The 27,171-nt window shown below is 41.1% G+C and overlaps 1 protein-coding gene across 1 annotated transcript; it reads left to right on the forward strand.

The window, feature by feature from the left end:
* Nucleotides 1–82: 82 nt before the first annotated feature.
* ano3 (anoctamin 3) lies at nucleotides 83–26,949 on the forward strand. Its single transcript, XM_070907018.1, has 25 exons — nucleotides 83–128; nucleotides 8,928–9,134; nucleotides 11,787–11,917; nucleotides 12,029–12,184; nucleotides 12,268–12,368; nucleotides 12,487–12,531; nucleotides 15,711–15,842; nucleotides 16,418–16,524; nucleotides 17,556–17,611; nucleotides 17,711–17,832; nucleotides 18,602–18,736; nucleotides 18,853–18,949; nucleotides 19,781–19,841; nucleotides 22,037–22,119; nucleotides 22,302–22,442; nucleotides 22,832–22,996; nucleotides 23,202–23,238; nucleotides 23,360–23,471; nucleotides 23,730–23,787; nucleotides 24,040–24,137; nucleotides 24,423–24,577; nucleotides 24,719–24,871; nucleotides 25,820–25,970; nucleotides 26,059–26,248; nucleotides 26,767–26,949. Exons 1-25 carry the CDS (start codon nucleotides 83–85, stop codon nucleotides 26,947–26,949), a joined length of 2,922 nt encoding a protein of 973 aa, XP_070763119.1.
* Nucleotides 26,950–27,171: the final 222 nt, after the last annotated feature.

Here is a 27,171-nt window from a genome sequence, read left to right on the forward strand (position 1 = left end):
ACCATAGTTTCTCATGTATTCTGCAATTTTGATTTTTCATGTACGGAATTCAATTAACGCTGGAGACCAACTGAACGTCGCAATGGTGCACCACTCGGGCTCAATCCAGTCCTTCAAGCAGCAGAAAGGTTGGTCGGCTAATGTGATCATTTCGCGTCCGGTGATGTTTGAGTGAGGGATGTGAGGTGACTTTTTCTTCTCTACTTCAGTAGTTTGTGATGTTAAATGGTCCTCGGAGGTATCGGGCTTTCTACTTGATTTAAAGTGTGACGCAGAGTTGGAGGTCTTTGCAGCCCCCTCCTCCTGGGATCAATCCTGTTTCTGAACCTTGTGCGCTTTGGTGTTTTATCCACCAGTTTATGTTGCACTGACTCTATTACCTTTAGTCGTTGTTGTTAAGCAGTAGGCTTAAAAGATCCAATTAAAGCAGATCTTTTCTAAGTAAAACGTGACTCCATTTATCAAGAATTGTTCAAATTAAGAATCATTAAGATCAGAAGCTTTTTAAACCACGTTTGTAATGATACATTGGATGAATGCAGTTAGTGCTGCATTGCTCAATGCGAGTCTTGGAGAGGTTGTTTTAGCAATGTTTGAACTTGCAGTGATTTGACCTGCACTCACAGTCGCCTCCATTTACCCAGATCAGCTTTCGAGGACCTACTTAAACATTCACAGCAGTACAAGTAGGCTAGTGTAATAATATAATTATACTGTGCATGTGCTTTGAGGAACGATACAAACAGTTCCATACAAATCTGCTCGGGAGCATGCAGGATAGTTTGTGCTGAAGGTGAAGTAGCTTGTCTGTGTCCTGCACCTATCAGGGATAGCTGCACTCAGGCTTTAACAGTAATAAAAAAAAAAAACACATCTCCACTCAGCAAGTTATTGAAAAAGCAATATAAGAGACATCAGACTGCAAATCATGTTGGTGTCCATTTGGCATCTTTGCGTTTTGGACCAGCAGTAACGTAGACGTAGATCATGTAACAAACTGTAAAGTGAAGGAAAGATAGTTGGTCTCTTCACACTGGAGCAAATTTCTTCAAATCTATAAGTAAATACTTATCAAGTCATCAATCTGTGTCCATTACATTCCAGCTAGATTACACTGCTGCGCCCGCATTGATTTTAGAGCCTAAGTAGGGCTCTTTAGAGAACGCCAGTGATTCTTTAATACTTTGTGTTAATTATTAATGTGCTGGCTGTCTAAATTTAGAAGAATGGTGAAGAAACGTCTTGTGTTAATGCTGACGCAGGCTCATAAACGGGGAGCAAATGGCCTGTTTTTGTTTGAGCACCTGGCTGAGGAGGATGAAAGGGTCTATTCTGGCTTCTGATGAGAGGACGCTGAGCTGAGCGGCTAGAAAAACCTCATGGCTGAGGGATGCCCCGCTGAAGAGGGTGTGAGCTTATCTGCTGTAGCTCATTTCTCTTTGCTGGTTTGAGTGTGAAAACAAACGGAAAGAGGAGGCGAAAGCAGGATATTTACATCAACTTCTTTTATCTTCTACCATGACCTACATGCACAATATGAACTGTACCACATGAATCCATAATGGGTTTGTTTGGAATATTTGTGATCAACTAAACAGACTTTTATTTCTATCATATTTTGTATGAATCGCGTTCAACACAGCAATTATTTCTTTCCATACGGCTGTTTCAGAGAAAATCCTAGTTCGTAACTTCACATAGCTTCAGTCCGGCCAACAGGAAACACGTAGAACAACATGATATCAGATTTATGTAAAATCTGACTACAGGCTGGAGGGCCCACTCAATATTTCAGTGACTGCTAAGTGCACCATTAAACTGAAGGCAAAAGGGGCGAATGTTGGCTCACAAAGTCCTGCTAAAGCAAAATTCTGAAATTATACTGCACTTCCTCAAACACAATCAACAACACCCTATGAGAGCATTAAAACACTTGGAGCTGAAAATGCTTGTTCACCAAGTGAAAGCTGAAAGTTTCACAGGAGGTGAAACGTTTTATTAGAAAAGCCGTTATTGCTCTATAGGTAATCACTAAAATCAGAACATTAATAAAAATAACAACTGGAAGCCAATATGAGGTGGTTTGAAAACTGCTGGGCAGCTGGTTAGAAAATATGTTTTATTGAAGACACAGAGTTACAAAAGAGACTAATTATGAAAATAAACAAAAGATGAAGGTATCGATGGATTTTAAATCCTGCCTAGATAAAACATCACTCAGTTACAAAACTACAAAATGCAGCTACATTTGGACTTCAAGACATAAATGAGTCACAACCATCTGACATTATTTCAAATGTTCTTTGGCAGACTGATCATGAACTCAGTTTTATCGGCAGCATGTTGATTAAACATATTGACACATTGAACACTCAATATCTGTGTCTGTGTTTGCTTTAAGTATATCAAGATTTAACTGTCATCTGGTTCTACAGTTGAGTGCTGAAGTCTTCTAGTGAAGCTTTGTTCTTGCTTCTACATGTATTATTCTAGAGCTGCAACGATTAGTCGATTAATCCACTGGGGAAAAAAATTGATCTCCTACAATTTTGATAATCGATTAATCATTTAAGCCATTTTTAAAGCAAACTGCCCTTCTTGGCATTACATGATAGTGAAGTGAAGGTTTTAGCTGTCGGTTGGACAAAATGAGACATTTAAGGACGTCTGAAGGATATTGTGGCGGGCATCTTTTATAGACCAAACAATGAACTGATTTATCGATAATGAAAATAATGCTTAGTTGCAGCCCTTTTGTTATTTATATCATCCTGCACTTTTACAATACTAACAACCAACTTCTCTTATTGTTTCTAAAAAATCAATAGTGCATATCAAGCAACATCCTGCTCATGGAAATAGTTTATGGATTAGTAATTTATTTAGTTATTTATTTTTTAAAGAAAGGTGTGTACACTTTTTAACTTTGTATGTGTGCATATACAGTAAATGCGTGTTGACCACGTGTGTGTGTGTGTGTGTGTGTGTGTGTGTGCGTGTGTGTGTGTTCATGTGCAAACCTTTGGTTGCACAGTCCTAAGCAGGCCACCTGTCCTCTTATGCAATCAGGCAGATGGTTTTATAGATACAGACATTAATTTCAGGACAGATTTGGGGGGAGCACATATACTCTATCATCTGTGATTTTAACAGGCTATTGTAGAATATTAGGCAGATACCAGTTTTATGTAAGATGAGTTGATCCATGCTGTGTAAAAAGTGCCTTTTATCTAACTGTACCATGCCAGGTAGACAAACTGTTTACAAAAGGACAAAACAAAGAGGCTGTTTTGTTCTGTATGTGTGTGCATCGTCTGGCAGTTACCAGCTTTAACACGTTCACAGTCTTTAAATAGTCAGCGGTTGTTTTGTTGCTAGGTTATAAGAACAACAGAGACAGAAGTTCTGCTGGAGCCCAAAGTTATTCCACAGTTAATAACGTCTGCAAAACATGCTGATTTTGGTGACTTGGTGGCCACTAAAATGTTGAGAACTTGTTGTTTACCGAGGACGGTGCAGTTCACATGCATCGCCTGATGAGACGTGTACGCATGGACACAGCCGAGGCTTTGCAGAAAATCCTGTGACGTAGTAGAAATCACAAACAATCAGGGGGCATAAGAAGATGTGTGACGTTAAAGGAGCGGGGGAATTAATGAGATTGAGAGAGAAGGAAGATGTTTAATCTGCTGAAATGATGCAACCCCGAGGTTGTGCCAGGATTGTATAATGAGGTCCTGAACCGTTTAAACCACGGGCAAAAAGTGCCATCTGCTCTGAGGTGTGTTCAGGGTCAGGCTGCCGGGCTCGGCTGCACGTGATGGACAGACGACAACTGCCAATTATTAGCTGTTTTTACTTTGATATTCACATTTTGTCTTCAGTTGGATCAGTGTACAAAAATCATATTTTCAGGTCAAGTCAATAAGCTGTTTTGTGATATTAACTTTGCATTCATTAACTACAATATATAGTATGTCATTACAGTCACTTGAGTCAATAGCTTTTGTTGCTAAGTCAGTAATCTACATAGTTAATAATAATTTACTATAATTAAATGAATGAATGACCAAGCAGGTATTACTTATTTGTATTTTGAGTGAATAAATTACTGTTGTGGTAAATCACAAATCATACATGGGAGAACTCACATTTATTATTACGTCAAACACTGAAACATTGACAGACACGACTGGACATTTTAAAGCCACTATATGTAGCAATGTTTGTGAATCTTTTCGTCACATTATTCTGAGTTTTTGTTTGTAGAAGAATTAGACTTCCCAGGTGAAAACTGCTGCAGTCTGTGTGTCCGCCACAGTGTCTTTTTTTGAATTTGTTAATGACCCCTTTGTTGTGGGGCCGGTGCTTGATTTCTCCCTGTTCTAAATAGAAAATCAAATTATACTTGATATTCTCCATGAAACCCACAGTCACAGTATTAGTGGTGCAGCAGTTCTTCTTTTGATACTGTGATGCTTTTCAGCTGTAGCGTTAAAAATACCTTTGCCTTTACTTTGAGTGCACTGTTATGATGCTGACTATATATTTAGTTCACTGCCTGTTTCAACTGATCCAAGTTAGATTTTGTCAGATGAACATGCAGGAAAACAAATGTCAACATTTTGTGATTTATTTTCACTTTTGTTGCATGGAATAAAGAGAAATTTCCAAAAGTTTGAGTATCTCGTGCAATCCACACCAGAGATCGCTCATCATTTGCTATTCATACTTCCACTTGGTCAGCAAGAATTATTGGTGTGTCTCGAGTACTAACCATGTAACGATAAGAGCTGAATATTCAGTCGCTGGTAATGATACTGCTCTAAATGCTGCCTGTGAAGTCAGCTCTGTCTGTCTATGTGTTCTTTGATAGGGTGCCAGGCGGAGGATGAAACACACTCTAATTGCTTGGAGAACATTTCTGTAGGAGAGGCTGCCGGCTTTGCCTCAGTCCTGCCTCCACGTGATCATTTTTATAAACGCGTCGCAGCAGTGTTTTGGGCCTGCTTCTCTAAGCTTGTGTGTGTGTGTGTGTGTGTGTGTGTATGTGTTATTTCTTCGTCTTTGCCCACTGTTTTTTTAGCAGGGATCCCCTGCAATGAACCCTGTAGGGGGAAAGCAATAATCATGTGTGTTGCGCTTAAAAAGGTCCTGATGCAGAATGTTTCTCAGTTGAAAGCCGTGACGCTGAAAGTGCTGTGAGCTGAACATGGATGAATAATTGAAGGTATAGAATAAGGAAACATAGAGGCATGATGGGAAACAGCCCACTGACCTGAATTCCCTGTTTGCTACCGTGTGCAACATCCTTTGCAGATATGATGCTTTAGTTTCTGCTCAGGTCTCTCACAGTGATCGTGGACAAACGTGACTAAAAGGGAAAGTAACGTTTCTTTTTACACATATTGGACAGTTTTACCCAATTTTCACAGCTTTGTTTTACTTCCTCTGATATCTGACAGCTTGTATTTGATCATAAAATCCTTGACTTTTTTCAAAAGAAGTGTTTGTTCTTCCAGCTGGCTTGGATTGGAGACATTCGCACACAGACGCATAGAGGAATAGTGCTGAACACTGCCAGAGATATGCTCGCTTTTAATGACAGAAATAATCAAGAGGATCATAACAAACAAATAATGAATAAACAAGTTGTTGATTTTTAGCAGAAACAATTGTAGACAAGCACACAGTATACAGTCAAAATGGTCTATATTGTATATGTACAATATCATACCCACACACATGCACAGAACCCAAAAAACATCCCTTTAATCTCACATCACAAGACCGTCATGGACAAGCTGCACAGGAGAGATCCAAATCCCAGATCACGACCTTCCCTGAAGCTCGTCCAGCTCCCCCTCAGATCAGCCTGAGTGGGTGTTTGTGAGAGCACACACAGGATTGTGCCCTGTATCATGCTGATTTAGAGAAAATTTGGAAGTGTCCCCCCATCACCTCACAGCAAGCGTCCACTCCCTGGGCCTCTGGATCTGTTTCTTTTTTATTTGCCACTCCTGCGTCCCTCCTCCCTGTGCAGGACTCACACACCCCCATACCAACTGGCACACACACACACACACACACACACACACACATACAGTCCATGAACACACACAGGATTAACTTTCTCCTGATAAACCAGCAGACAGCGAGATTAAACACAGGATTTCACATTAGATGAACCCTTTATATATTTATATAGATTTACACAATGCACTGTCTTCTGCACAACTGATCCGACTGTGGGACAGAGTTCACAGAGTCTGCCTGCATGTGGAAGTGAAGCTAAAGCTTTGGAACAGGGCAATGATCGTCAGACAACCATTATTATATCCTTAATATCCACAGAGGCAGAGAGATTTGACCAGTGAATTCTTTTTTATTTTTCATCTGCACATGCTCTGAAATTTCCATGGAAGCAATTTCACACAACACCAACCCCGTCCAATTTGTGGATCTATTTTAAACTTTGAGTCCTTTGGGACCCCGAGCCTCACCCCTACAGGCCCATTAGCTGGCTCTGCTCTGATGTATCATCTCAGACATGTTGAGCCTCGCCGATGTCTGTTGGGATTATCCAGACAACCAAAGAGTCCGGTAAAAGTACCTTTTTGACTCACTACGCAGCAGCAGCAGTCATTCTCTATGAATCGATCTGTATAATGGAGAGAAAGTGGGCAGGGTCTTCTAACTGTTATATTAAATAAGAATGCATCCAATCTTTAGTCTCCATCTCCAATCCACAGAGGCTGTGAAATTATGGCACTTTAGGCTTCTGGCCTCTTGAGTAGAAGCTCACAGCTCGCTCTGATTTACCAGCCAGTCATAAAGCATGTTGTCGCTCTGAGAGAAACAAACCTTCTTGCTCACTATAAAATGTGTGCTTTCTGAAATGTCATTGCAGATGTAATTGGCACAATATGACTCTTTACAGAATAATCGCTTAACAACCTGCAGCAGTATTGATTTGAAATATTGGATTTAGTGGAATCGATTAAAATATGAAAAGCAACAACTGAACGCTTGTGTAATAATTAAAGCCCTGGGAAATCAAGCTGCTGCTGTTGTTGTTAGCCTGGAGACAAATTAACTTTCTGAGTTGAACAAATTAATTTAAAGTTTAATCATGTCATATTTTGTGCTGAGTAATCATACTTTTATATTTAAAAGACTTTCATTTCAAACTGTTTTTTTTAAGAGTTGAGTGAAAACCAGCTGCAAGCAGTTTCAATGCGTATCAAAATGTCCACACTTTTTCAATTATTCATTGTATGGCTTTTAGCTGGAGCTCACCACTTTCATTCATTTTATATCTGTGGGGCTGCACAGGAAATAAACAGTGCGATTAGTGGTTCCCCTGGGCCCTCAAGCTCACATCTTTAACTGGCTCCATTCTCACCCAGCAGCACTGGGAAATCCCATCGAGATCAGTGTCACGGGTGTGAGTTATTGCGCAGCTCGCAGCGCCGACCCTCAGGATGCAGAGAGTGAATTATCAATGCAGCTGAACGTTTCAGGAAGGTCACTGAGAGAATTCCTCACTGGAGGTGAAACTAAGTCATGTTCCCATTTGAGACAGAGCTCCTTCATTTCATGAATAAATACGTCGGGAGCTGCAGAGCTGGAGCGGCTGCCTGGTGTGAAGGTCGGGGACAATGACCTGCTTCCATTCCTGGACGTTCATTATCGTTATAAACCTCCGAGTCGGCCACACTATCACCATATTGCTCTTTTATTGCTGAAATGACCTTGAAAATGACCTCTGCTGGTATTAATAAAACAATGACATGCTAATGAGAAAGCATGTAACAGTGTAAATTAATGCTGTTATTACATGAATCTTTGGTTGCAGCATTAACAAGCGTGTGTATGTAGTTTAGTTTTGTGGTGCACCGTCATGCTGCTGTGTGATTTGATGGAGGGGGAGTGCTGATAGTTTTAATGCACTCTTCTCTTCTAGGACGGACTTTATCACCACCACTGTAGCCCATAAAACAATGGACCAGTTGATGACTGAACTGATTTCTCCCTCCCTCCCTCCCTTTCTTCCACTCGCTCCCTTGTTTTCATGCACTAGATCTATTGTAAACAGGTTTACTTACATTTTATTTGTCTTTCTTCTTGTTGAATTTTGTTTCTCTTTGTTTCAAGTGATTGTTTGTTGTTATATTTTGCAAGAAAAGACGAGATATGATATGATAGAAGTGATAACAACACAAATGACAAAATAAAACAATAAAAGCAATAATAACATTTACAACTTACACAACACCTACAGTAGACCTGAATACATCATCAGGGAGACTTTCTCAGACTTTAGAAAGCTCCTTTCAGACCTTCAGAGCTGCAGTGTACAACTGTTGTCACAAGCTGAGTAGTAATTTCCACAACGAGTAAACTGACCTTGCGGAGTGGCGTGCCCCTTTCATGCTTTCCTATCACTGGTTCATTCATTAGCTGTTCCACCAGCTGACTTGTAACATCCAGTCATACTCATGCAGGTGTAAAGTGCAGCCATAATGTCCCATCACTTCTCCCTGACTACTCTGTCGATACCTTCATGGCATTAACATTTGCTGCTGTGGCTCACACCACCACCCAGCCTCCTCCTTATGTAATAGGCTTTTTATATTATTGACTTTTATTGAGTGAGATTTAATGTTGTTTGTGTTGATTAAGGGGAAATTAGTTCTCCCAGCAGAGCTTCATCAGAGAGCAGAGCCCAATTCAATCCATCCCTCAATGCAAGTGTCTCTGACTAAAATATATTTTTGTTTATCAGTATGAATATGTAATATATATATATTTACACAATTCAGCTACAGAATCGTTTATTTTCCTTTCTTTGGATTCTTTATTTTACACATTTTTAAAGTGACTTGTGAAATGACCTCCTCTGCCTCTGTCCCTCTCGTCCTCAGGCATGCACACCAGCATCAGCGAGATCCTGAAGGAGAAGAGCCTGAAGCCGTCTCGCCGCAGCCTGCCCTGCCTGGCCCAGAGTCAGACTCATCCAATCAACCTCAACCACTTCCTGTCTGTGCCTCTGAGCCCGGAGCCCAAACCAGAAGTCGAGGGTCTGAGTCAGAGCATCAGCACCTCCTGCAGCCTCCTGCCCCCACAGACAGGTCAGTCCGCTGAGAGGAACTTACTAACTAACGTCTTCCTAAACCCTTTAGTGGATGAGATGCTTCAGTCATGCGAGAGTGGCTACATCAGTTTGCATCACTGATATATATGTTGATTTTAAAGTTTGCCTGTCTGCAGTGATTAGTCAAAGTAATTCATTGAAATAGATTTTGATTTGACTTGATGAAACTGAATTTTAACTTGGAAGTAAATTACTAACAAATGAGCAAATTCTGTGTCAAAGGAGTTTCATATTAGGTTTCATGCTGGTTCAGCTGTTTACATCTGTCATTTACCTGTTGATTAGTTTTAACTTGTGACTTCTACTCTTCTATGTTGATAACTTTTTTAAATGTTTCCCTTTTTTTTACCAACCCACCTGCAAGTTTTGCACATTATTTGGTCTAAATGCTAAATGCTAAATAACACTGAACTTGATATGAACCATCTTTGTATGCAGCAGTCATGTGGTCGTTTCAAATTCGTCTCTTCAAGTTATTCTATTTCAATTAACTTTATTTCTGTGTATCATATGTATTGTTACTGGTGACTGCCATTATTGCCTGTATTGCGGTGCACTTTCTGCACTAAGACTGAGATAATGTGGGAAAATGCTACTGCAAGGAAAACAATACATCTCTGTATGGACTGGTAACATGGAAATGAATGTTGGAGAGTGAAAATGATTCAGTCTTATTAATATCTTCAAGAATATTCAGAGGCCACTGACAGTGACGGCTCTATTTTTGTCAAAGCACAAAGAACACAAGCAGCACTACAATAAGTTGGCATTTGCCTGACCTTGAAACGCCATTTTCCCGACCCTTTGGCATTTTGCTGCTGGGTGTAGTGTGCAAAAGTGGGAAGAGAGATGCAGCTTCATGCAGATGAGGCAGCACAAGGTGAGGTGTTGCTATTTTGGTAAAAAAAAAAAATGGCTCTTTGAGCTGAAAATAGACGTCTGAGGAAGAGGTCTGTTTTCTTTTGGCCTGAGGAGGGTGCAGACAGAAGGCGAGAGTGAAGACAGACAGACCAGTATGAGGTCGCTAGACAAGGACTTGATCCTACACCAGCTTCCCACCTGCGTACACTGACAGATGTGTTTGTGACACATTTAGTTTGACTGTTTTTGTACTGATTTCACAATAACCTACAACAGAGTCAGTAACTGCTCATAATGGTTATTATGTGACTCACATTCCAAAAGATGATCAGTGAAGTAATGCAGCACCTTAAACTGGAGACGCTTCAGTAGAGTCATGTCGAATGACTCCTTGCTGCGTGAAAGCACAGCGTGATCCAGCAGCGTAAATTCAGACTGCCTTCGGATTCTTTATAGCGTCCCATGTTGCCCAAAGTTCTGAGTCATTTTTCAACTGACACTTCAGATGACACTTTTATCTCCAATTCCAAATGGACTGTATTGGCTTTCAGTGTAAGAGAGAGGAAATTCACATTGATGTCTGTAAAGACACATTACTGCAATTTCCCTCAACTTTCCCACAATATGAGTTGTATATACAGAATGAAATTCTGATGTTTTGGTTTGTTTGTGGTGGGTAATGGGTAGCTATGGCTACTGTTCACTATTCTGTAGAGATATAGTGATTCTAAAGATTATTCCACTGCTCAGTTTTTAAAATAGACAGAAGATAGGGCAGCTCTCTCCACAACCCCAGCCCGGATCACGGAGAATGCTGATTGAAATAAAACTGAAGAAAGAAAGAAAATAAACCTGCCACAGCTAGTGATTTTGCATTAAAACGTAAGTCTTTCTGTCCACGGCCCAATAATGTGCTAACACACTCTAAAACACATTGTCGGCTAGAGACTCCAATTTAACTTAAGTTACTTAATGAAGCTGTGAAACAAGTTCTGACTGCAGTCGCAGCAAGCTGATCTGCTGGTGAAGTAGAAATGTTTGACTTGAGAAATGAGTCAAGCTGTCACACGTGTATTGGAGAAGACATAACTTGCTGCACTGTGAAATGCTAGGTCTCCCTATAGCTGTAGGATGTAAACTTCATGTCCATGTCATGCAATTAGAGTGCATGTGTTATGAGACTTAGAGGGTGTCATGATAAGCCACACAAAATGTCTTGCAAAGTTTTAACCTGCTGGATGGATTGTATTACCCAGTAAATGTACTTCCCCACTTATAAAAGCAATACATACCACACACCACTGAAAGTGGAAAAGCCTCCATATGTCGAGTTGCAAAGTTGGCAAAGAACCGGATAAACTTTCAAAACATTGAGCTACTAGAGCAGTTAGAAAACAAATTCTTGGTACAATCTGGAGTGTTTTTCTTGCCTCTCAGTGTGGGTTTAACAAAACTGTATCTTGTTTGTGCTCATCAGTGAGATTTACGCATCCCACTGATTCAGGAAGGAAGGAAACACGATTAGCCCTCTTCCAACATCGGTGCATGGATCTGTTAAATTACATCAAGGTGTTGCTCTCAAGCTGGCACCCACATATGAATAACTTGGATTTGTATTTAGCTCAGATCTCATTTCAATGTTGGCAATTTGATTAAGGAAAATATTGACTTGAGCAACAAACAAAAGACTTTACGCAGATAGGATACTTTGTGTGGTGCGTTACCCGTTCAATAACTGTCTCATTGATCGTGTTGTGTCTGTGTGCAGCAGAGGATGGCAAGGATCACTACGTGGAGGAGTCCGAGGCGACTACGTGTGAAACAAGGGCAGACGAGTCGTTTCTGCTACAAAAGCCTGTCACCCGTGCTAAATTAGAGGCTCGCACAGATTCACTTCAGGTATCACGTTCCCAGTAATGCACACTATAGTTATTTTGTCACTGGACCAGAGAAGTCCTGTGTTTAGCATCCCTGCATCTAAACTTCAGAGGTGAAACATTGTCTCCACAGGGAAAGAACCCAGCTGGCTCCTCTGGGCTGTTTTTCCGAGATGGGAAAAAGCGTATTGACTACATCCTGGTTTACAAGAAGTCCAGTCCACAGGTGGAAAAGAGGTGCACCTTTGAGAAGAATTTACGGGCTGAGGGTCTAATGCTGGAGAAGGAGGTAAAAAAAAACTTCATTTAATTTCATTAGCTTGTTTTCTCAACTTAGTTCTCAAACTCCTGTGTCTCTTTTTCATTTGAAAGCCCTCTTTGACAAACAACGACATCATGTTCGTGAAGGTCCACGCTCCCTGGGATACCCTTTGCAAATATGCAGAGCAGATGAACATTCGAATGCCTTTCAGGTAACCGCAGTTTGAGAAAATATTGAACCTTTAACTTTGGAAAGTATGACGGTCAGCTTTTTCAGTGGCTCGCAACTTGGCACTCTCTCTGACGTGCCTTTTTCTTTTCTTCTTTCAGGAAAAAATGTTACTTTACGGACTGGAAGAGCAAAACTTTGGGCAGGTAAGTGGATTTAAGGTATTGGATTATTCTTCTCTGTTCCTTTCTTGGGGCAGAAAGCTGGATGCTTCAGATCCTCTAATGAAATTCATGAGCGGCACAGCTGCCAGGCTTCGGCCGTAATGTGAGCTGTGGATGGTGTTGTTGGACTGAAGTTATCAGTCACCTCAGGGAGGAACACAAACAGAGAAGGTTTGATTCAAACCTCGACAAAATCGACTGAGGATTAATCAGTCCAGGACTAATAAACCCTTTACACAGACTGTGAGTAAATATACAGTGTTTACAAAGTCTGGGATTAGATTTTTAAATTGGAAAATCACCTTCTGTGTGCAGTACTGATAACAAGAAATAATTTGAAATGGTTGGAAAGTCATTTAAATCAGTGATTAAGTGCAGTTGATTTAGCCAGGATTTAAGAATATGAATATGAATGTGATTAATTAAACTTTCCAACCTCTTCAAAAAGCACAGCATCCTGCATGTCAGGCACATTGTTAAGAGCACAATACTGTAACTCACCCACACTGACAGTGCTTTTCTATAAAATCCTTCACTCAAATAAATTGAGTTGCACAGGCTTATTTGCATACTATTTTTAGAGCGACGCACTTGCGCTTTGATGTGATGTTCAAGTGTTGTCCAAGCTCTGCACGGGACTTCAAATTTCCATCTCTTCATCTCACTGCAGATAGAAACAGTCCAACAAGAAATCACTGAGAGAAATGTATAGCTGCATTGTTTTGTTTTTGATACCTTTGGTTAATATGCTGCATGTACATTTTAAATTATTTTGCTTCAAAGACCCTAAAAACATGAACTGAACATTTTATGTCTATAGAAGTTTTGGAAATTTCACATGAGAAATGGTTTGAAGTGGGCGGGATTCATCAATTCAAATCTGATGACAGCCGTTGGGTTGTTTGTATATGACACTAGTCCACTGTCAAGCAAATCTGATCAAATCACACCCTGATGACAGTCCTGATGAAGCAGATTAGAGTTTTTCACTCTTAAACTCTTAATAAAAAAACCCAAGAATGTTTTGTATGAACTATAACTTGGAGTGTTACTTATTTAGGTGTAAATATTTAATGTTGTAGAGAAATACAACATCACGATTTGAAACCACGTTTTCAGGGGCTTTTTAAACCTGAAGTTCATACATTTCACTCCAGTGATGAGAGGTAACTGAAATGATGTTCGAACCACAGCAATGATGACAGGAGTTTGTGTTTAAGCTTTGAATGAGCCCTTGTGAAGCTCTGAATAGGCAACAGTTAGTGAAGTGTGATATTACTGGTCGTGAAGGAGTGCTGGTTTTTATCCATTTAACTGCAAACATGGTGTGACTCATTCCTTCCATCCTGTGGCTGAACAGAGCTTACTGACATTGTTAGCCAGGATAAGTGCGACCTGACAAACTAGCCGCAACAAATGTGCCTGTTTTAGTGTTTTATGATACTTCACCATGCAGACTGATATACTGTATCAATAAACTATTTATCACTAATACATTATGGATAGACATACTGTAGTCAATAGAAGATGTTGACAATATGTTGATGGTTGATATTGATAATATTTTATACATTTTAATGGTCCTGCTTGGACACACACACACACACACACACACCTACACACACAGAGCAGACGAAAATCACACCGACAAGAATCACTCGCCCACCTGTCCAACTGAGAACAAAGCACTTTTAAATCTAATGTGAGAGTGATCTTAGTCATTGTGAAGAATGAGGACCATTATCTTTTCCTCAGGGCTCCTTCAGTCTTCCACTAAACTCTTGCTCTAAGAAAAAGAAGAAAAATCTACCCGAGTAGTAAATAAGCTTTATGTGTTTCGCCATGGTCTGTCATGTCCCTGTAAAGCTAAACAAACGGGGCCGTGTGCAGGTAGTGACAGCTTGCTGGTTTGATATCATTACTTTCTGCGCAGTACCTGTCCTCTTCCACAGCAACATTCATAAAGTGCTCTCCAGCATCAGTGTGTATTCACCCCGAAATCCCATTTATATTCATTCAATCCATATCAGAGCAGAGCCTTACAAATTAGACAGAGACCTCTACAGCAAATCTGGAGAAGAAATGGGAAAATATTACTCAGCCAACAAACTTTTAGTCCTCAGCTCCAGGGAAGTCACTGTCGGCCTGTTGGTTGGTCCACTACTTTGATCCAAACTTTGCTCACACATTTACGGTGCCCAGAGGATGAATCCTAATGACGCTGGTGATCCCCTGACATCTAATCTAGCGCCACTGGCAAAGGTATTATTTAAACTTTGAAATATCTCAAAATCTACATGTTTGATTGGCACAAAATTTAGTACAGACATTCGTGACTCCCAGACTTTCAGGTTCTAATGACTTTGGTGATCACCTGATGTTTCCTCTAGCGCCACCATGAGGTTGACGTTTGTGGTTTATAAATGTCTTTAACATTTGATTGCCATCAAACACTTTCACATTCCCCGCAGGATGAATTGTAACAACTTTCCTGATCTCTTCAGTTGTCATGTAGCTACTTTGGTTTATGACCTGAAATACCTGCAATTTAATGACATTTTTGTTTAGTGCTAAAATGTTAAACTAAGAGGGTGAACAGGGTAAAAATGGTATCTGCTAAACATCAACATGTTAGCATTGAAATTGTGGGCATGTTAGCATGCTGACGTTAGCATTTAGCTCAAAGCATTGCTGTGCCAAAGGACAGCCTCACAGAGCTGCTCGCATGGCTGTTGACTCTTAGTCTTGTTTCTATTTCTTAAGTTAATTTAACATTAAAAGGAGATACAATTTAGGAAATCAATGCATGCCTTCAGACTTCACTTGGTCCATAAATCATGACTGTAATATGAAAAAAACAAAACAGATTTATCCTTTGAGTTGGATTTAGCAAGCTGTTATCTTGGATCAGTGACTCCCAGGCTCATGAGTCATGAGTAACGTGAAAATTAAAAACGATGCAGGGTGATGCCTGCAGTGTGTGCGTGTACACGTGCATGTGTGTGTGTGTGTAAACGTGATTTTAGTGGGTGTGAGGTGGTGCGAGCTTGTCAGGGCGGTGTTAGCAGAAAAGGTTATGAGCCACTGTTCCATATCAAAGAAAACAATCTTCATGTTAATCTGTGCCGTTAATCCTGTTTCTCTGTGCGTCTGTGCAGCAGGTTTCATCTGAGATGTCGTCAGATCAAAAGCTGGCTTCCCAGAAATCCCATGAAGCTGGACAAAGAGGCCTTGCCTGACCTGGAGGAAACCGACTGCTACACAGCCCCCTTCAGCAGAGCACGCATGCATCAGTAAGGAGGACATATACACATGATCACAGTGTCACATAATTAAAGTGTCTGTATCAGTAATGTTAGCTGATACTCCTGCTCTGTATCCCTGGTTTCCCTCTCATCCATCACATCCATTCATGTCCTGAGCTCACAACGTGGAATTTAGAAACCACCAGATGAAATTTGCATGAATGAGGTCTTGTATATTTTATAGCTTTGAGCCGGATCTCAGAACGATAAAGACAAGTTGATCATAAATAAGATATCGAAATACAGATGCAGATGATTATTAGACTTCTCCCCCATTTCTTCCGGTTTTGTCATTTTCAAAGCATCTCTTTGATGAAAGCCATCATCTAATCTCATTTGTCAGTGAATCATTTCCACTTTTCTTTTGCTTGTCAGCCTTGACGTTTTTGGGTTTTTTTTAAATAATGGTGCTGGAATGAACACAAACTTTACATCATGAATTGAGTTTTAATGAGCTTCCCGTCATTTTTGGCTCAGCTCCCATTAAGGGCTGTGACTGGATGATGTTGATATACTGTTACATGATGAATATCTGAGGGAGTGTGCTGTTATTTTCCTCCCAGCTTCACTATCAACAATAGAGAGACCTTCTTTTCCAATTCCACCAGAAGCAGAATAGTCCATCATGTCCTGCAGCGCACCAAGTATGAGGATGGAAAATCAAAGATGGGTAAGGCACCACGCGTCTCTTCTTCCTCCTCACATACTAAACAATATTTCTGGTAGTGTCACATTCGTGGCATGCTCATGTCCATCATAATTAACTATTTAGGACTATTTATTCACTGAGAAGGGCGCAGAGTCTACATACTTTAGAAAATAAATAGTTTTTATGTTTATTTCTATCTCTGTGTTTATTAAGGCACTACTAAAACTAGCAGGAGCACCAGTGAAAGAGAATTGATTTTGCTGTTTATTTGATTTCAGAGAGGGATAGTAGGCTAGTGGGGGGAATTATGCCTTTGTTTGTTGTTTTGCTGTGGGATGATTAAAATGTGGGCTGCTGCTGAGCTGTTGGTATTGTCCAACTTGTGGCTGATCCCTCCTCTCCTTCTGGCTGTTGTTGTTTTTTTTGGTATCAGCCATCACTGTCCGTCCACTCCCACTCTACTATCTTGTCTGACTGCCGCCGACATGTTGTGCTGATTAAAGTTTGGCCTTGAAGGACTGGAACGGATTTCACATTAATATTTTAATACCGTTGACCACTCTACTTTCCAACAAATAAGATCAGCTCTGCCACAAGAGTGGAAAATCCTTTTCAAATCCACCACCCCTCCCTGCTCCTGCTCTCACTATCTGCAGTTTTAGTCGGGGGATGACAATGCAAATGAAAGTGCTATTGTCCTGTGAAAAATAACATTTAATTCATTACTTCTTCAAATAGTACAGTGCAGCCAATTCAGGCAGTTTATTGTGATTGAAACAATATTTTACACCAAGTACTTATGGTCCAGCAAAAAAGGTTATTTTCAAGTGCTTGCAGCTATTTGAAGTGTTTTAAGCCTCTAATGTGCTTGTCTAATGCAGCTTGTCAGTTACATAATGCAGTAAATTGTTATGACTGTGGGAGAGTGGGTTTAAATGAATCTCTCATTGGAGCCCTATCTGAATTATGACTGGTACACAGTTCTTAACGTGGTGTCCTTGTGCTTCTAGCTGGTATATCTGCATCTTTTGACATGGTTTATTCTGCTGCAGGTATCAACCGGTTATTGGGCAACAACACGTACGAGGCTGCATTTCCTCCTCATGAGGTGAGAAGATTTTTATTTGTGCTGAAAAGCTGTAGAGATTCACAAATGGTCAAACTGTAAAATTCCTCCTGTAATGTAGATTTCCCTTTGCCTCGTCAGGGTGGTTACAAGAGTAGGCACCCAATTAAGACGCACGGTGCCCAGAACCATAGGCATCTTCTGTATGAGCGCTGGGCCCGCTGGGGGATCTGGTACAAATACCAGCCTCTGGACCTCATCAGGTAATCACATTTCAAGCAGGTGACACAGCACCATGAGCTGTTTTTAGACGTTTACATGAGCTCTAGTGTCCTGGTTATGAGCCTCGTTCTGTCTTTGATCATAATCAGGATGTGTTGTTTTAATAAAGCACAGAGTAATCTAGTTGTTCATCTCACTGTTTAAAGTACATGATTATAAAGATATCCAGGTTTCTGATCACAGGCTTGTTTATCACTCCCCGACATCCCAGGATGTCTGATATGTCTGAAGTGATGGAGGGTTACTTTAACGGTTAAGAATGAACCCACTTTAGTTTATGGCTGCCTCAGCTCTGCTGTATTTTAGCACTGTCTTTTCCATCTTATCACCAGTGAAGGAAGAGTAGACAGAGTGACAACGAGTACTCTCCTTTGACATTTTGTGAAATACGCTTATTCACTTTCTTGCCAAGAGTTAGAAGAGAAGATCAATACCACTCTCATGTGTTAAGTACAGAGGAGGCGATGAGCTTAGCTTTCCATAAAGACTGGAAACAGGTGAAAATACGCTACAAAACTCCCCCTAAAACCACAATTATTGATTCATCATCAAATCATTTACCACCACAGCATTGTAATGTGTGACCTTTCAGTCCAGCAGCCTCACTGTCCATTAGGGGGCCGCAACCACCTCACAGTACTCTCACTATACACACAACTTCACAGCAAATCAACACGGCCAGGTTTAATTAACAGTCAACACAGTTTATTGGTGAATTTTGACCGCTCCGTCTCTCCGTTTCTCTCCCAGGCGGTACTTTGGTGAGAAAATTGGTCTTTACTTTGCGTGGTTGGGCTGGTACACTGGCATGTTGATCCCTGCTGCCCTGGTTGGTGTTTTTGTCTTCCTCTATGGTCTCTTCACGATGGACTCTAGCCAAGTCAGGTCAGTTCACACAACCTGCATACCATAGTGCCCATACTCCCTTGTACTGAATGTGTCATTTGAAACATGCATATTCTTGATTGTTGCTGTCATTTGCTGATTCATTGTCTCATCAGTAAAGAGATTTGTGAAGCCAACACTACCATCATGTGTCCCATGTGTGAGGAGACCTGTGAGCCGTGGACACTGAGTGACAGTTGTGTCTACGCGAAGGTTAGTGCAATTCTGACAATAGTCATCTCTAGTTACAGCATTTCAGTATGTTAGAGTTTCTCAACCTCTTCTAGCTCATTAGAAACGTTTTACAAATATTTGTGAGTCCAAAAACTCTCATGACCCTGACGACAGACCCCACGAACTGGAAAGTTGTGAAGTTGTCATTTGAATTTGAGTATGTCATGATCACAGAGATCCAAATGGATTATAGTGAAATAATAATGTATTTCAAACCCATTTAATTCAGTTTTTATTGAAGATATAGAAACAAAAATCTATATTTTAAAGGTTTGCTCTGACCTTTTTGAAAATATACTTAATGACTTTGTTGCCAAGAGTTAAATAATGAAGATCAACACCTCTCTCATATCTGTCCGTTAAATATGAAGCTACAACCAGCAGCCGGTTAGCTTAGCTTCGCACAAAGACTGAAAACAAGGGGTAACTGCTAGCCTTGCTCTTTTATTACAGATAAAGCAAATGAGATATATTATATGTGTTACACTGGTGGACAGAGCCAGGCTAGTTGTTTCACCGTGTTTCCAGTCTTTGTGCTAAGCTAAGCTAACTGGCAGCTTCATATTTACCATGCATGAGAGTGGTATCAATCGCCTCATCTAACTCTTGGCAAGAAAGTGAATTTCCCAAAATGTCAACTATTCCTTTAAGAAATGTCCCATGTGAGGCCCCGTCTGAAGTATGATGTTGATCATCACAAGGTCAAGTGGCTTCACTTTTGTCAAATACATGTCAGGACCTGTTGAAATAGAAGCCTCTATTTCAGGAAGCCCTTTTTCAGAGCAGCCCTTCCTGTGCTTGTGTTTCTAGGTGACCCATCTGTTTGATAATGGCGGCACTGTGTTCTTTGCTATCTTCATGGCTATTTGGGGTAGGTGGAGGCTGTTTTGTTTTTTGTCCCTTTTCCTAATTCTGTGAACACTTGTTGTAATACATCAACTATGTTCCTCGCCTGATACAAACCCCTCTGGCATTCAGATCTATTTATACAATAGTGTGTTGGTGCTTATGCTTCCACTCTCCACTCAACTCCTCCAAACACATTAAGCTTTTCAACCACGAATTCAATACAATAAATACAGGAGACCTTCACTGCAAGACATTTGTCAGTGAATAAATCAGTCAGGTTTCTCTGATTGAACCTCTGCACCTGATGTAATTAGTCGGATAATTCAACATTTCTCCAGAGGGAGATGGTCTCACTCGACTGTCAGGGTTGCAGAATTGCACCATTATAATGGTATATTGCAGCTATGCTTCCCTCAACTATAATATGATTGTAACGGAGAGCGTGAGTGTTACTGCGCAGTGTCTGGCCCACATCCATCTATCTGCCAGCGTGGTAAACAAGCACCTGTGCCCAGAGGGAACACTTGGCACATTGTGTTCTGAGTTTGGGCTAAATGAAGGCCAAGGTGAGCTGGAGAGCTGAGGGAGGTCCGGCCAGCCTCGCTGACTGAGGTCTGTAGCTCTGAATCCTGCATGACGGCTTTTGGCAATGTGGACCAAAGTAGCAGTACTGCACCACTGAGTGAGTGCACTCCAGGTCTGCTGTGTGTGAGCGAGATAGAGATGGAAAAATTGGTTCGCCCAAGGGACCGAATGTAGGCATCTGAAAAGGCTGCTTTTCTCTCTCTTTAAACAAAAGTGGGTCAAGCTATAATAAACTTCAACATCTTTAACAGCAGTCAAAGGTGTTCTGACTGAAGATTCACATTCTGGTGCCTTTTAAGGCCTCGATTCCTTTGTGTGTCCCACATTCATCTTCATCACTGCAACTAACAATGATTTTCATCATCAATTAATCTGCAGATTCTTTTCTTAATTATTTAATTGCTCTGAAAGCACAAAGTAATATCCAAGTAACAGCCATAATAGTCTACCAACAGACTGAAACCTTAAAATATTCAGTTTTCTATCAAATATGACAAAGAAATGCAGCCAATTCTCATAACTGAGTAGCTGGAAGTGAACTGTTTGGCAGTTTTGCTTGAAAAATGACTCACTCAATTAAAATAGTTGACGATTTTTTTTCTGTCGATTGACTAATTAATTATATGGCTAATTGTTTCAGCTCCAGCTACAATATGTTCAGATATATAAAACATTCATAGCCTGGGAACCAGACGAATCTGCGAGCTGATATTTGCTCTGGCAGATAAAAACGTAATTTACATTTGCGTTTTGGTCTGGTGATTCTGGGCTAAAACATTCATACTGTAATGCACAAATCAGAGCTGTGTTAAAGCTACACAGCACTGATCGAATACTCATGTCAGTTTTCATTAGACATCCGTCCTTCTGCTACAAAATCACACGCTTGTATTATATGTGTGTCTAATGAAAACTGACAAAAGGGCTGAATCAGTAGTGTAGTGTTACAGCATGCTGTCCATCATAGATCATGCATGATTGCACTGCTCTTTTCCACTGACCTCGAGGTCCATCTGTCACTGTCTTTGCACTAATACTGCTAAGACAAATCTTTCCACATGTATTGAACCACGTAAGTGTTGATTGAACTGTGCGTGCCATGCAGCTTTAATAAAAGCCTTTTTTTTCTAACGTTATGTATCTGTAGTCAACCAGAATACATGAAGGGTCTTGGCAGAAAAAGATTACAAACATCATCTCTGGTGTTGTGCGCAGCTCAAGTGATAATGGACTCAGACACAAAGGAAACAATGCCTCCAGACTGAATTCTGCCCACAGAAAGCTTTGCTTTTGAAGTCTCTCAACATAAAATGGATCTCGCCTGACAAAGAAGCGATTTGGGGGTGAAACATTGTACAAGTAAAGCCTTTTTGCTGTTGCCACTTTCCCTTAACTTCACCACAGAAACTCAGACAGTCTGTGAACTGATTGCTATAATCAGTTTCCATAATGGGCCATGCACGTCACTGCAGCCTGTGTTTCGCTCAGGATATCTGACCATGATGTGGTGTTTGGTTCTGCATTGTGTCCATAGTCAATGACCCTCTGCAGTCACATGATAATCAATCATACTATGTGTTACATATATCAAAGTTGATCAATAATGTGATTGATTCCTGGTCCCCTCTGCAGCCACAGTATTCCTGGAGTTCTGGAAAAGGAGGAGGGCAGAACTGACTTATGACTGGGATCTCATTGATTGGGAGGAGGAAGAGGTACGTCAGCAATATCCACAAATATATCTGATATCTTTTGATTACTCTACAATTTTTACTCTACGTTCATGCAGCACGTCTTCTAAATTTGACACTGCTTACACAATATAAAAATAAGAGTTATTGCTTCATCAGGCAGACACAGTTCAATAGTTCATCCTGGAATGTGTGTTGTGAACCAGGAGGAGCTGAGGCCTCAGTTCGAAGCCAAGTACTCCAGGGTGGAGAGAGTCAACCCCATCTCTGGCAAGCCCGAGCCTTTCCAGCCCTTCTCAGACAAACTCAGCCGGCTCATGGTGTCTGTGTCCGGAATATTCTTCATGGTAAAGCCTTTGATCTTTGAATAATCTGCCCTTTTGGGATTCAGGCTCAGAGTGAGAGCACCATTACTTTGTGCGCCACTTTAGGAGCGGTTGTGATGTGCTAGCAGTGGCATAACATCTCCCCCTGCTGGATGAAAACTGTATTGAGAGGAAATAGTGGATTTGGCCTGATGGCCTAATTTCTCTTCTTTTGCTGATTACATTTGAATGATGAGTGTTTTGTTTATCTGAATACTTAATTGTTTTGTAATCAATATGTTTTCCTTTTTATGCTGCACAGTTGTTCATTATGAGATAAGATAAAACCTCTACAACCTGCTTATCACCGTTTTTAAGCGCATGTATCATCCCCTCCTCTATGCTTCCTTCTCTCCATCATATCTGCTTAGATTTCCCTCGTTCTGACGGCCGTGTTTGCCGTGGTGGTTTTCCGCCTCATTGCGATGGAGAAGTTTGCTTCCTTCAACTGGTATTTCGTGAAGAAGAACTGGCAGTTCGCCACCTCTGGCACTGGCGTCTGCATCAACTTTATGATCATCATGTCTCTCAACGTGGTGGGTGTCTGGACAAGCATCATCTGGCACGTTTACATATTCTGTCCAACAAATGTTTCGTGAAACATTTATTTAGAACTTTGTTCCAGGAACTATCACATCCACAGCCAGACTTTTTTTTTCCCTGTTTGCCTCTTTTTCTCATGATCATTACCCTCCTCAACCTTTTCCCTGTTGATGCTTATGAGTATTATCATCTTGTCAGGTGTATGAGAAGGTGGCCTATCTGCTGACTAATTTAGGTGAGCGTTGTCCACATGCTGCATGCATTTATACCTTCATTATCTCTTGCTTCCCAGATGGTTGGCAAGCATTCATTTTCTCCTTCGTCCACCCCACAACCCCCTGTTTCTCCCCCCTCAGAGCATCCACGGACAGAGTCTGAGTGGGAGAACAGCTTTGCTTTGAAGATGTTCCTGTTCCAGTTTGTAAATTTGAACAGCTCCACATTTTACATCGCTTTCTTTCTCGGAAGGTAGGCTGGCTGCCATGAACTCTACTGTTACTGTTTACAGTGAATTTAATGAGAGATCGTGCAAAGATGTTTCGTTTCAAACTCACATGTCACGACTGGCAAGACTCTACTAATACTGCCTTGACTAGAAATGTAACCAAGCTGTGGTTTATCGGACATGATTAGCACCTTTAAGTGTCTTTTTTTTCCTGCTCAGAGTTTATTATTTTTCCTCTGATTGAATTTCGCAGCTAATGTTGCCAATCTCAATCTGTTCAGGTTTGCTGGCAGGCCTGGAAAATACAATAAACTCTTTAATCGGTGGAGATTGGAGGAGGTGAGTGCAATTAGGCGTCACCATAAGTGGGCTGATTATTGCCTTCTGTTTTAGGATATATTTAGAATTTCTTTCTAATGATCCGCCTGCATGTGAACCATTAATCTCCCACATAATTACTGGGATTTAAAATTTTAATGATCAAAAAAACAGAATGGGATGAAGTGTGTCCCAGGATTCGCTCATGGCTTTGAATTATCGGGCATGAAATATTGATGTCACAGTTTTTTTATTCAATTGTATTTTTCTCAGTGTCACCCGAGCGGCTGTTTGATTGATCTGTGCCTGCAAATGGGAGTCATCATGTTCTTCAAACAAATATGGAACAACTTCATGGAGCTCGGTTATCCGTAAGTAATATGTTATTATAATCATATGATTCTTTCTCTATGAACCATTAGAGATGTCGTATTCAGTCCTTAATGCTGTAAATTCAAGTGACTGGCATTTTACAAACCTTTTGTAGTTATTTTTTTTTATCCGTTACCTCATTAGCATATGAAAAGGCTTTTTCTCCTGCAGGAACACATCAAATCCTCTTGTGTGGAGCTTAGTAAAAGGGTTCCTGCAGTGCTCAGCACATTGTCAGAAATAATTGCTTTGAGTTGACAGCTAGCTACTTGCTACATTTTCAGTTTGCTGCAGAACTGGTGGTCTCGTAGGAAGATGAAGAAAGTAGGTGGTGGAGGGCAGAATGTGGAGAATAAAACCCAGCTTCCACAGTGGGACAAAGACTGGAATCTGCAGCCGATGAACGCCCATGGACTGGTGGACGAATACCTTGAAATGGGTAAAACGCTACTCTTATTTTTACACATATTTGTCTGAGGAGTGAAATATTTATGGCTGCTACTCAATCTTTAACGTTGTTTGTGCCAGAGTTGAGACGGACATCCTCTGAAGTTCATCCAAACGGTTCTTTCCTCTGCAGTTCTCCAGTTTGGCTTCACCACCATCTTTGTGGCGGCGTTCCCGCTGGCTCCTCTCCTGGCTCTGCTCAACAACATCATTGAGATTCGTCTTGACGCCTACAAGTTTGTCACTCAGTGGAGGAGACCCATGCCTGCCCGAGCCACTGACATCGGTCAGTGTGATCTCTGCCTGCCCCCACACCTCCTCTGTGTCTCTCACACAGTCAGTTTTATTTTTAGATCAGAGCCACTTCTTTTCCCAACAGTGAGACATTGTGGGAACCAAACATGTCTCCATCCTGTGGAGATAGATATGTTCCCATGTCCTCTGCTTCTGCACTGCCATATGCTGCACCTCCCCGCCCACCAGCCCACCTCCCCATATGACCACAAACATCCATCCTCCAACTGCCATATAATATATGACCAAATGCTTTCTGAGGCATGTTGCCCTGTAATTAAAGGAAGAATTCACCCTGAAACACTTAGAATTCTTCAGCTGTAATGTCTCACATTATGACACATTATGTCTCAGTCGCACAGAAGATTAAAGCTTCTTTGTAGAGACAGATCTAATGCAGAAAAGGCAGAGAGATGATTCGTCTCCGCTGACAGTACAGTAGCCTCAACAGACTTTATTGTAATGCAGCCAAAAAGCATGCCGTACTTTGAGTAACACAGTCGACAAACTATTTAGTTACATGGCTGTATATATTTGTGTGTGTGTGTATAAACAGCATGTCCTTGCAGCATCTTTGGAGGCTGTTGAAACCCATTCTGGTAAATGATTAACTGAAGTGAAGTAAATGAAGCACGATGAAGGAAAGTGAGCATATCAAGAAAGCTAAATTGCAAGACTTCCTCACAAAATAATTCCTGGAATGTGTCACAAATTAGTGGTTTCATGACATACAGCAAAGGTTGTCCATCATTTTCTTCTGTTTGATGCACTTTAATGTTTCACCAATAAAAGGCTTACTACTGTAAGCCACACAGAACAGCCACAAGTTACTATGTGTTGTAGATGAAGGCATAAACCAACGTACAAAACATTCATTTTCCTAACTGTCTTCCTTTACACTTTCTAAAAAACCTTTACTCTCCTCTTATTTGGCCATCAGGTATCTGGCACGGGATTCTCGAAGGTATCGGCGTGTTGGCAGTCATCACCAACGCCTTCGTCATTGCCATCACCTCAGACTACATCCCCCGCTTTGTTTACGCCTTCAAATATGGCCCGTGTGTGGACAAGGGACACCACCATGAGGATGAGTAAGCAGTAAATATAATGTGTAAGCTTTAAATATATCCAGCAGAGTGGGTTGTGTTATGGTCTGATAGCTTCTGCTTTCGCCCTCAGGTGTTTGCGAGGCTACATGAACAGCAGCCTGTCTGTGTTTGACATGGGCGAGCTGAAGAACAGCAGCCAGTCCAGATACTGCAGGTACAGAGACTACAGAGCATCGCCCTGGAGCCCAGTGCCGTATGAATTCACCCTGCAGTTCTGGCACGTCTTGGCTGCCAGGCTGGCCTTCATCATCGTCTTTGAGGTCTGTCAGCGCTCCCTGTTTCTTTTCTGTGTGTTTACCAGCAAGGCAAGCAGCTAAAACAAAATCCTCTTGTGTCTTCTCAAGTCTGTGAAACTAGAGAATATTTGTGTTGATTTCTAAATTTGTTTGAACTCTTATTCATTTATGTGCTGTCATTGTTACATGAAAACCTCACAAGCACAATTTTCCCCAATTTTAATGCTTTAATGAATCTTGCTGCTGCAGTAGGTTGAGAAATTTCACTCAAAACCCACAGAATAAATCCCAAATTACATGGTGGTCCGGCTAAAAAAAGGCATCATGTTTCTTTTTCTTTCCTTGAAAAGTTGACGAGATTTTCCCCTGACAACGCTGCCTTGTGCAATGATTTGTACGCTGAGAAAAACTGGCATAATATACAGCTATTAAACATTATAGGGCATATAAAGTTCTTTATTGTGGTGCACACTGTGTAAACCTGCTATTGAATTATGCAGTTCTGTGGAAGGTAACTCATAAATGATTAATGCTTTCCTCAGCACCTGGTGTTTGGGATCAAGTCCTTCATAGCGTACCTCATTCCCGACATGCCGAAGGATCTCTGCGATCGCATGAGGAGGGAAAAGTACCTGATGCAGGAGATGATGTACGAGGCAGAACTGGAGCACCTCCAGAAGGAGAGGAAGAAGAACGGACGGCGTTATCACCACGAGTGGCCTTAGCTTTACCCACCACGTCTCCACTACACGCCGCACAGCCCTCAACTCACAGGCGCAACCTCCCCTGCCTGCTTATTTATGTATTTTAGCTTTTGAGAGTCTAGCTTCACTCGGCTGATTCTGTACACCAAAGACGCCCTCGTCAGTAACCAGATGCTCCCCCAAACCTGTCTGGCTTCAGGCTCTGACCCTCGCTATCTGTTCCATGTCCAGTGTGGCGCTGCT

Source organism: Enoplosus armatus, chromosome 6 (assembly GCF_043641665.1).
Source record: "Enoplosus armatus isolate fEnoArm2 chromosome 6, fEnoArm2.hap1, whole genome shotgun sequence".
Lineage (NCBI taxonomy): Eukaryota > Metazoa > Chordata > Actinopteri > Centrarchiformes > Enoplosidae > Enoplosus > Enoplosus armatus.

What these genes read in the sequence shown, in the direction of transcription:
- ano3 (XM_070907018.1), top strand. Translation starts at nt 83, where the DNA reads ATGGTGCACCACTCGGGCTCAATCCAGTCCTTCAAGCAGCAGAAAG. An exon ending in AACATTCGAATGCCTTTCAG is followed by an intron (nt 12,369 to 12,486) that starts GTAACCGCAGTT and finishes TTCTTCTTTCAG; the next exon opens with GAAAAAATGTTACTTTACGG. An exon ending in GGACACCACCATGAGGATGA is followed by an intron (nt 25,971 to 26,058) that starts GTAAGCAGTAAA and finishes TTTCGCCCTCAG; the next exon opens with GTGTTTGCGAGGCTACATGA.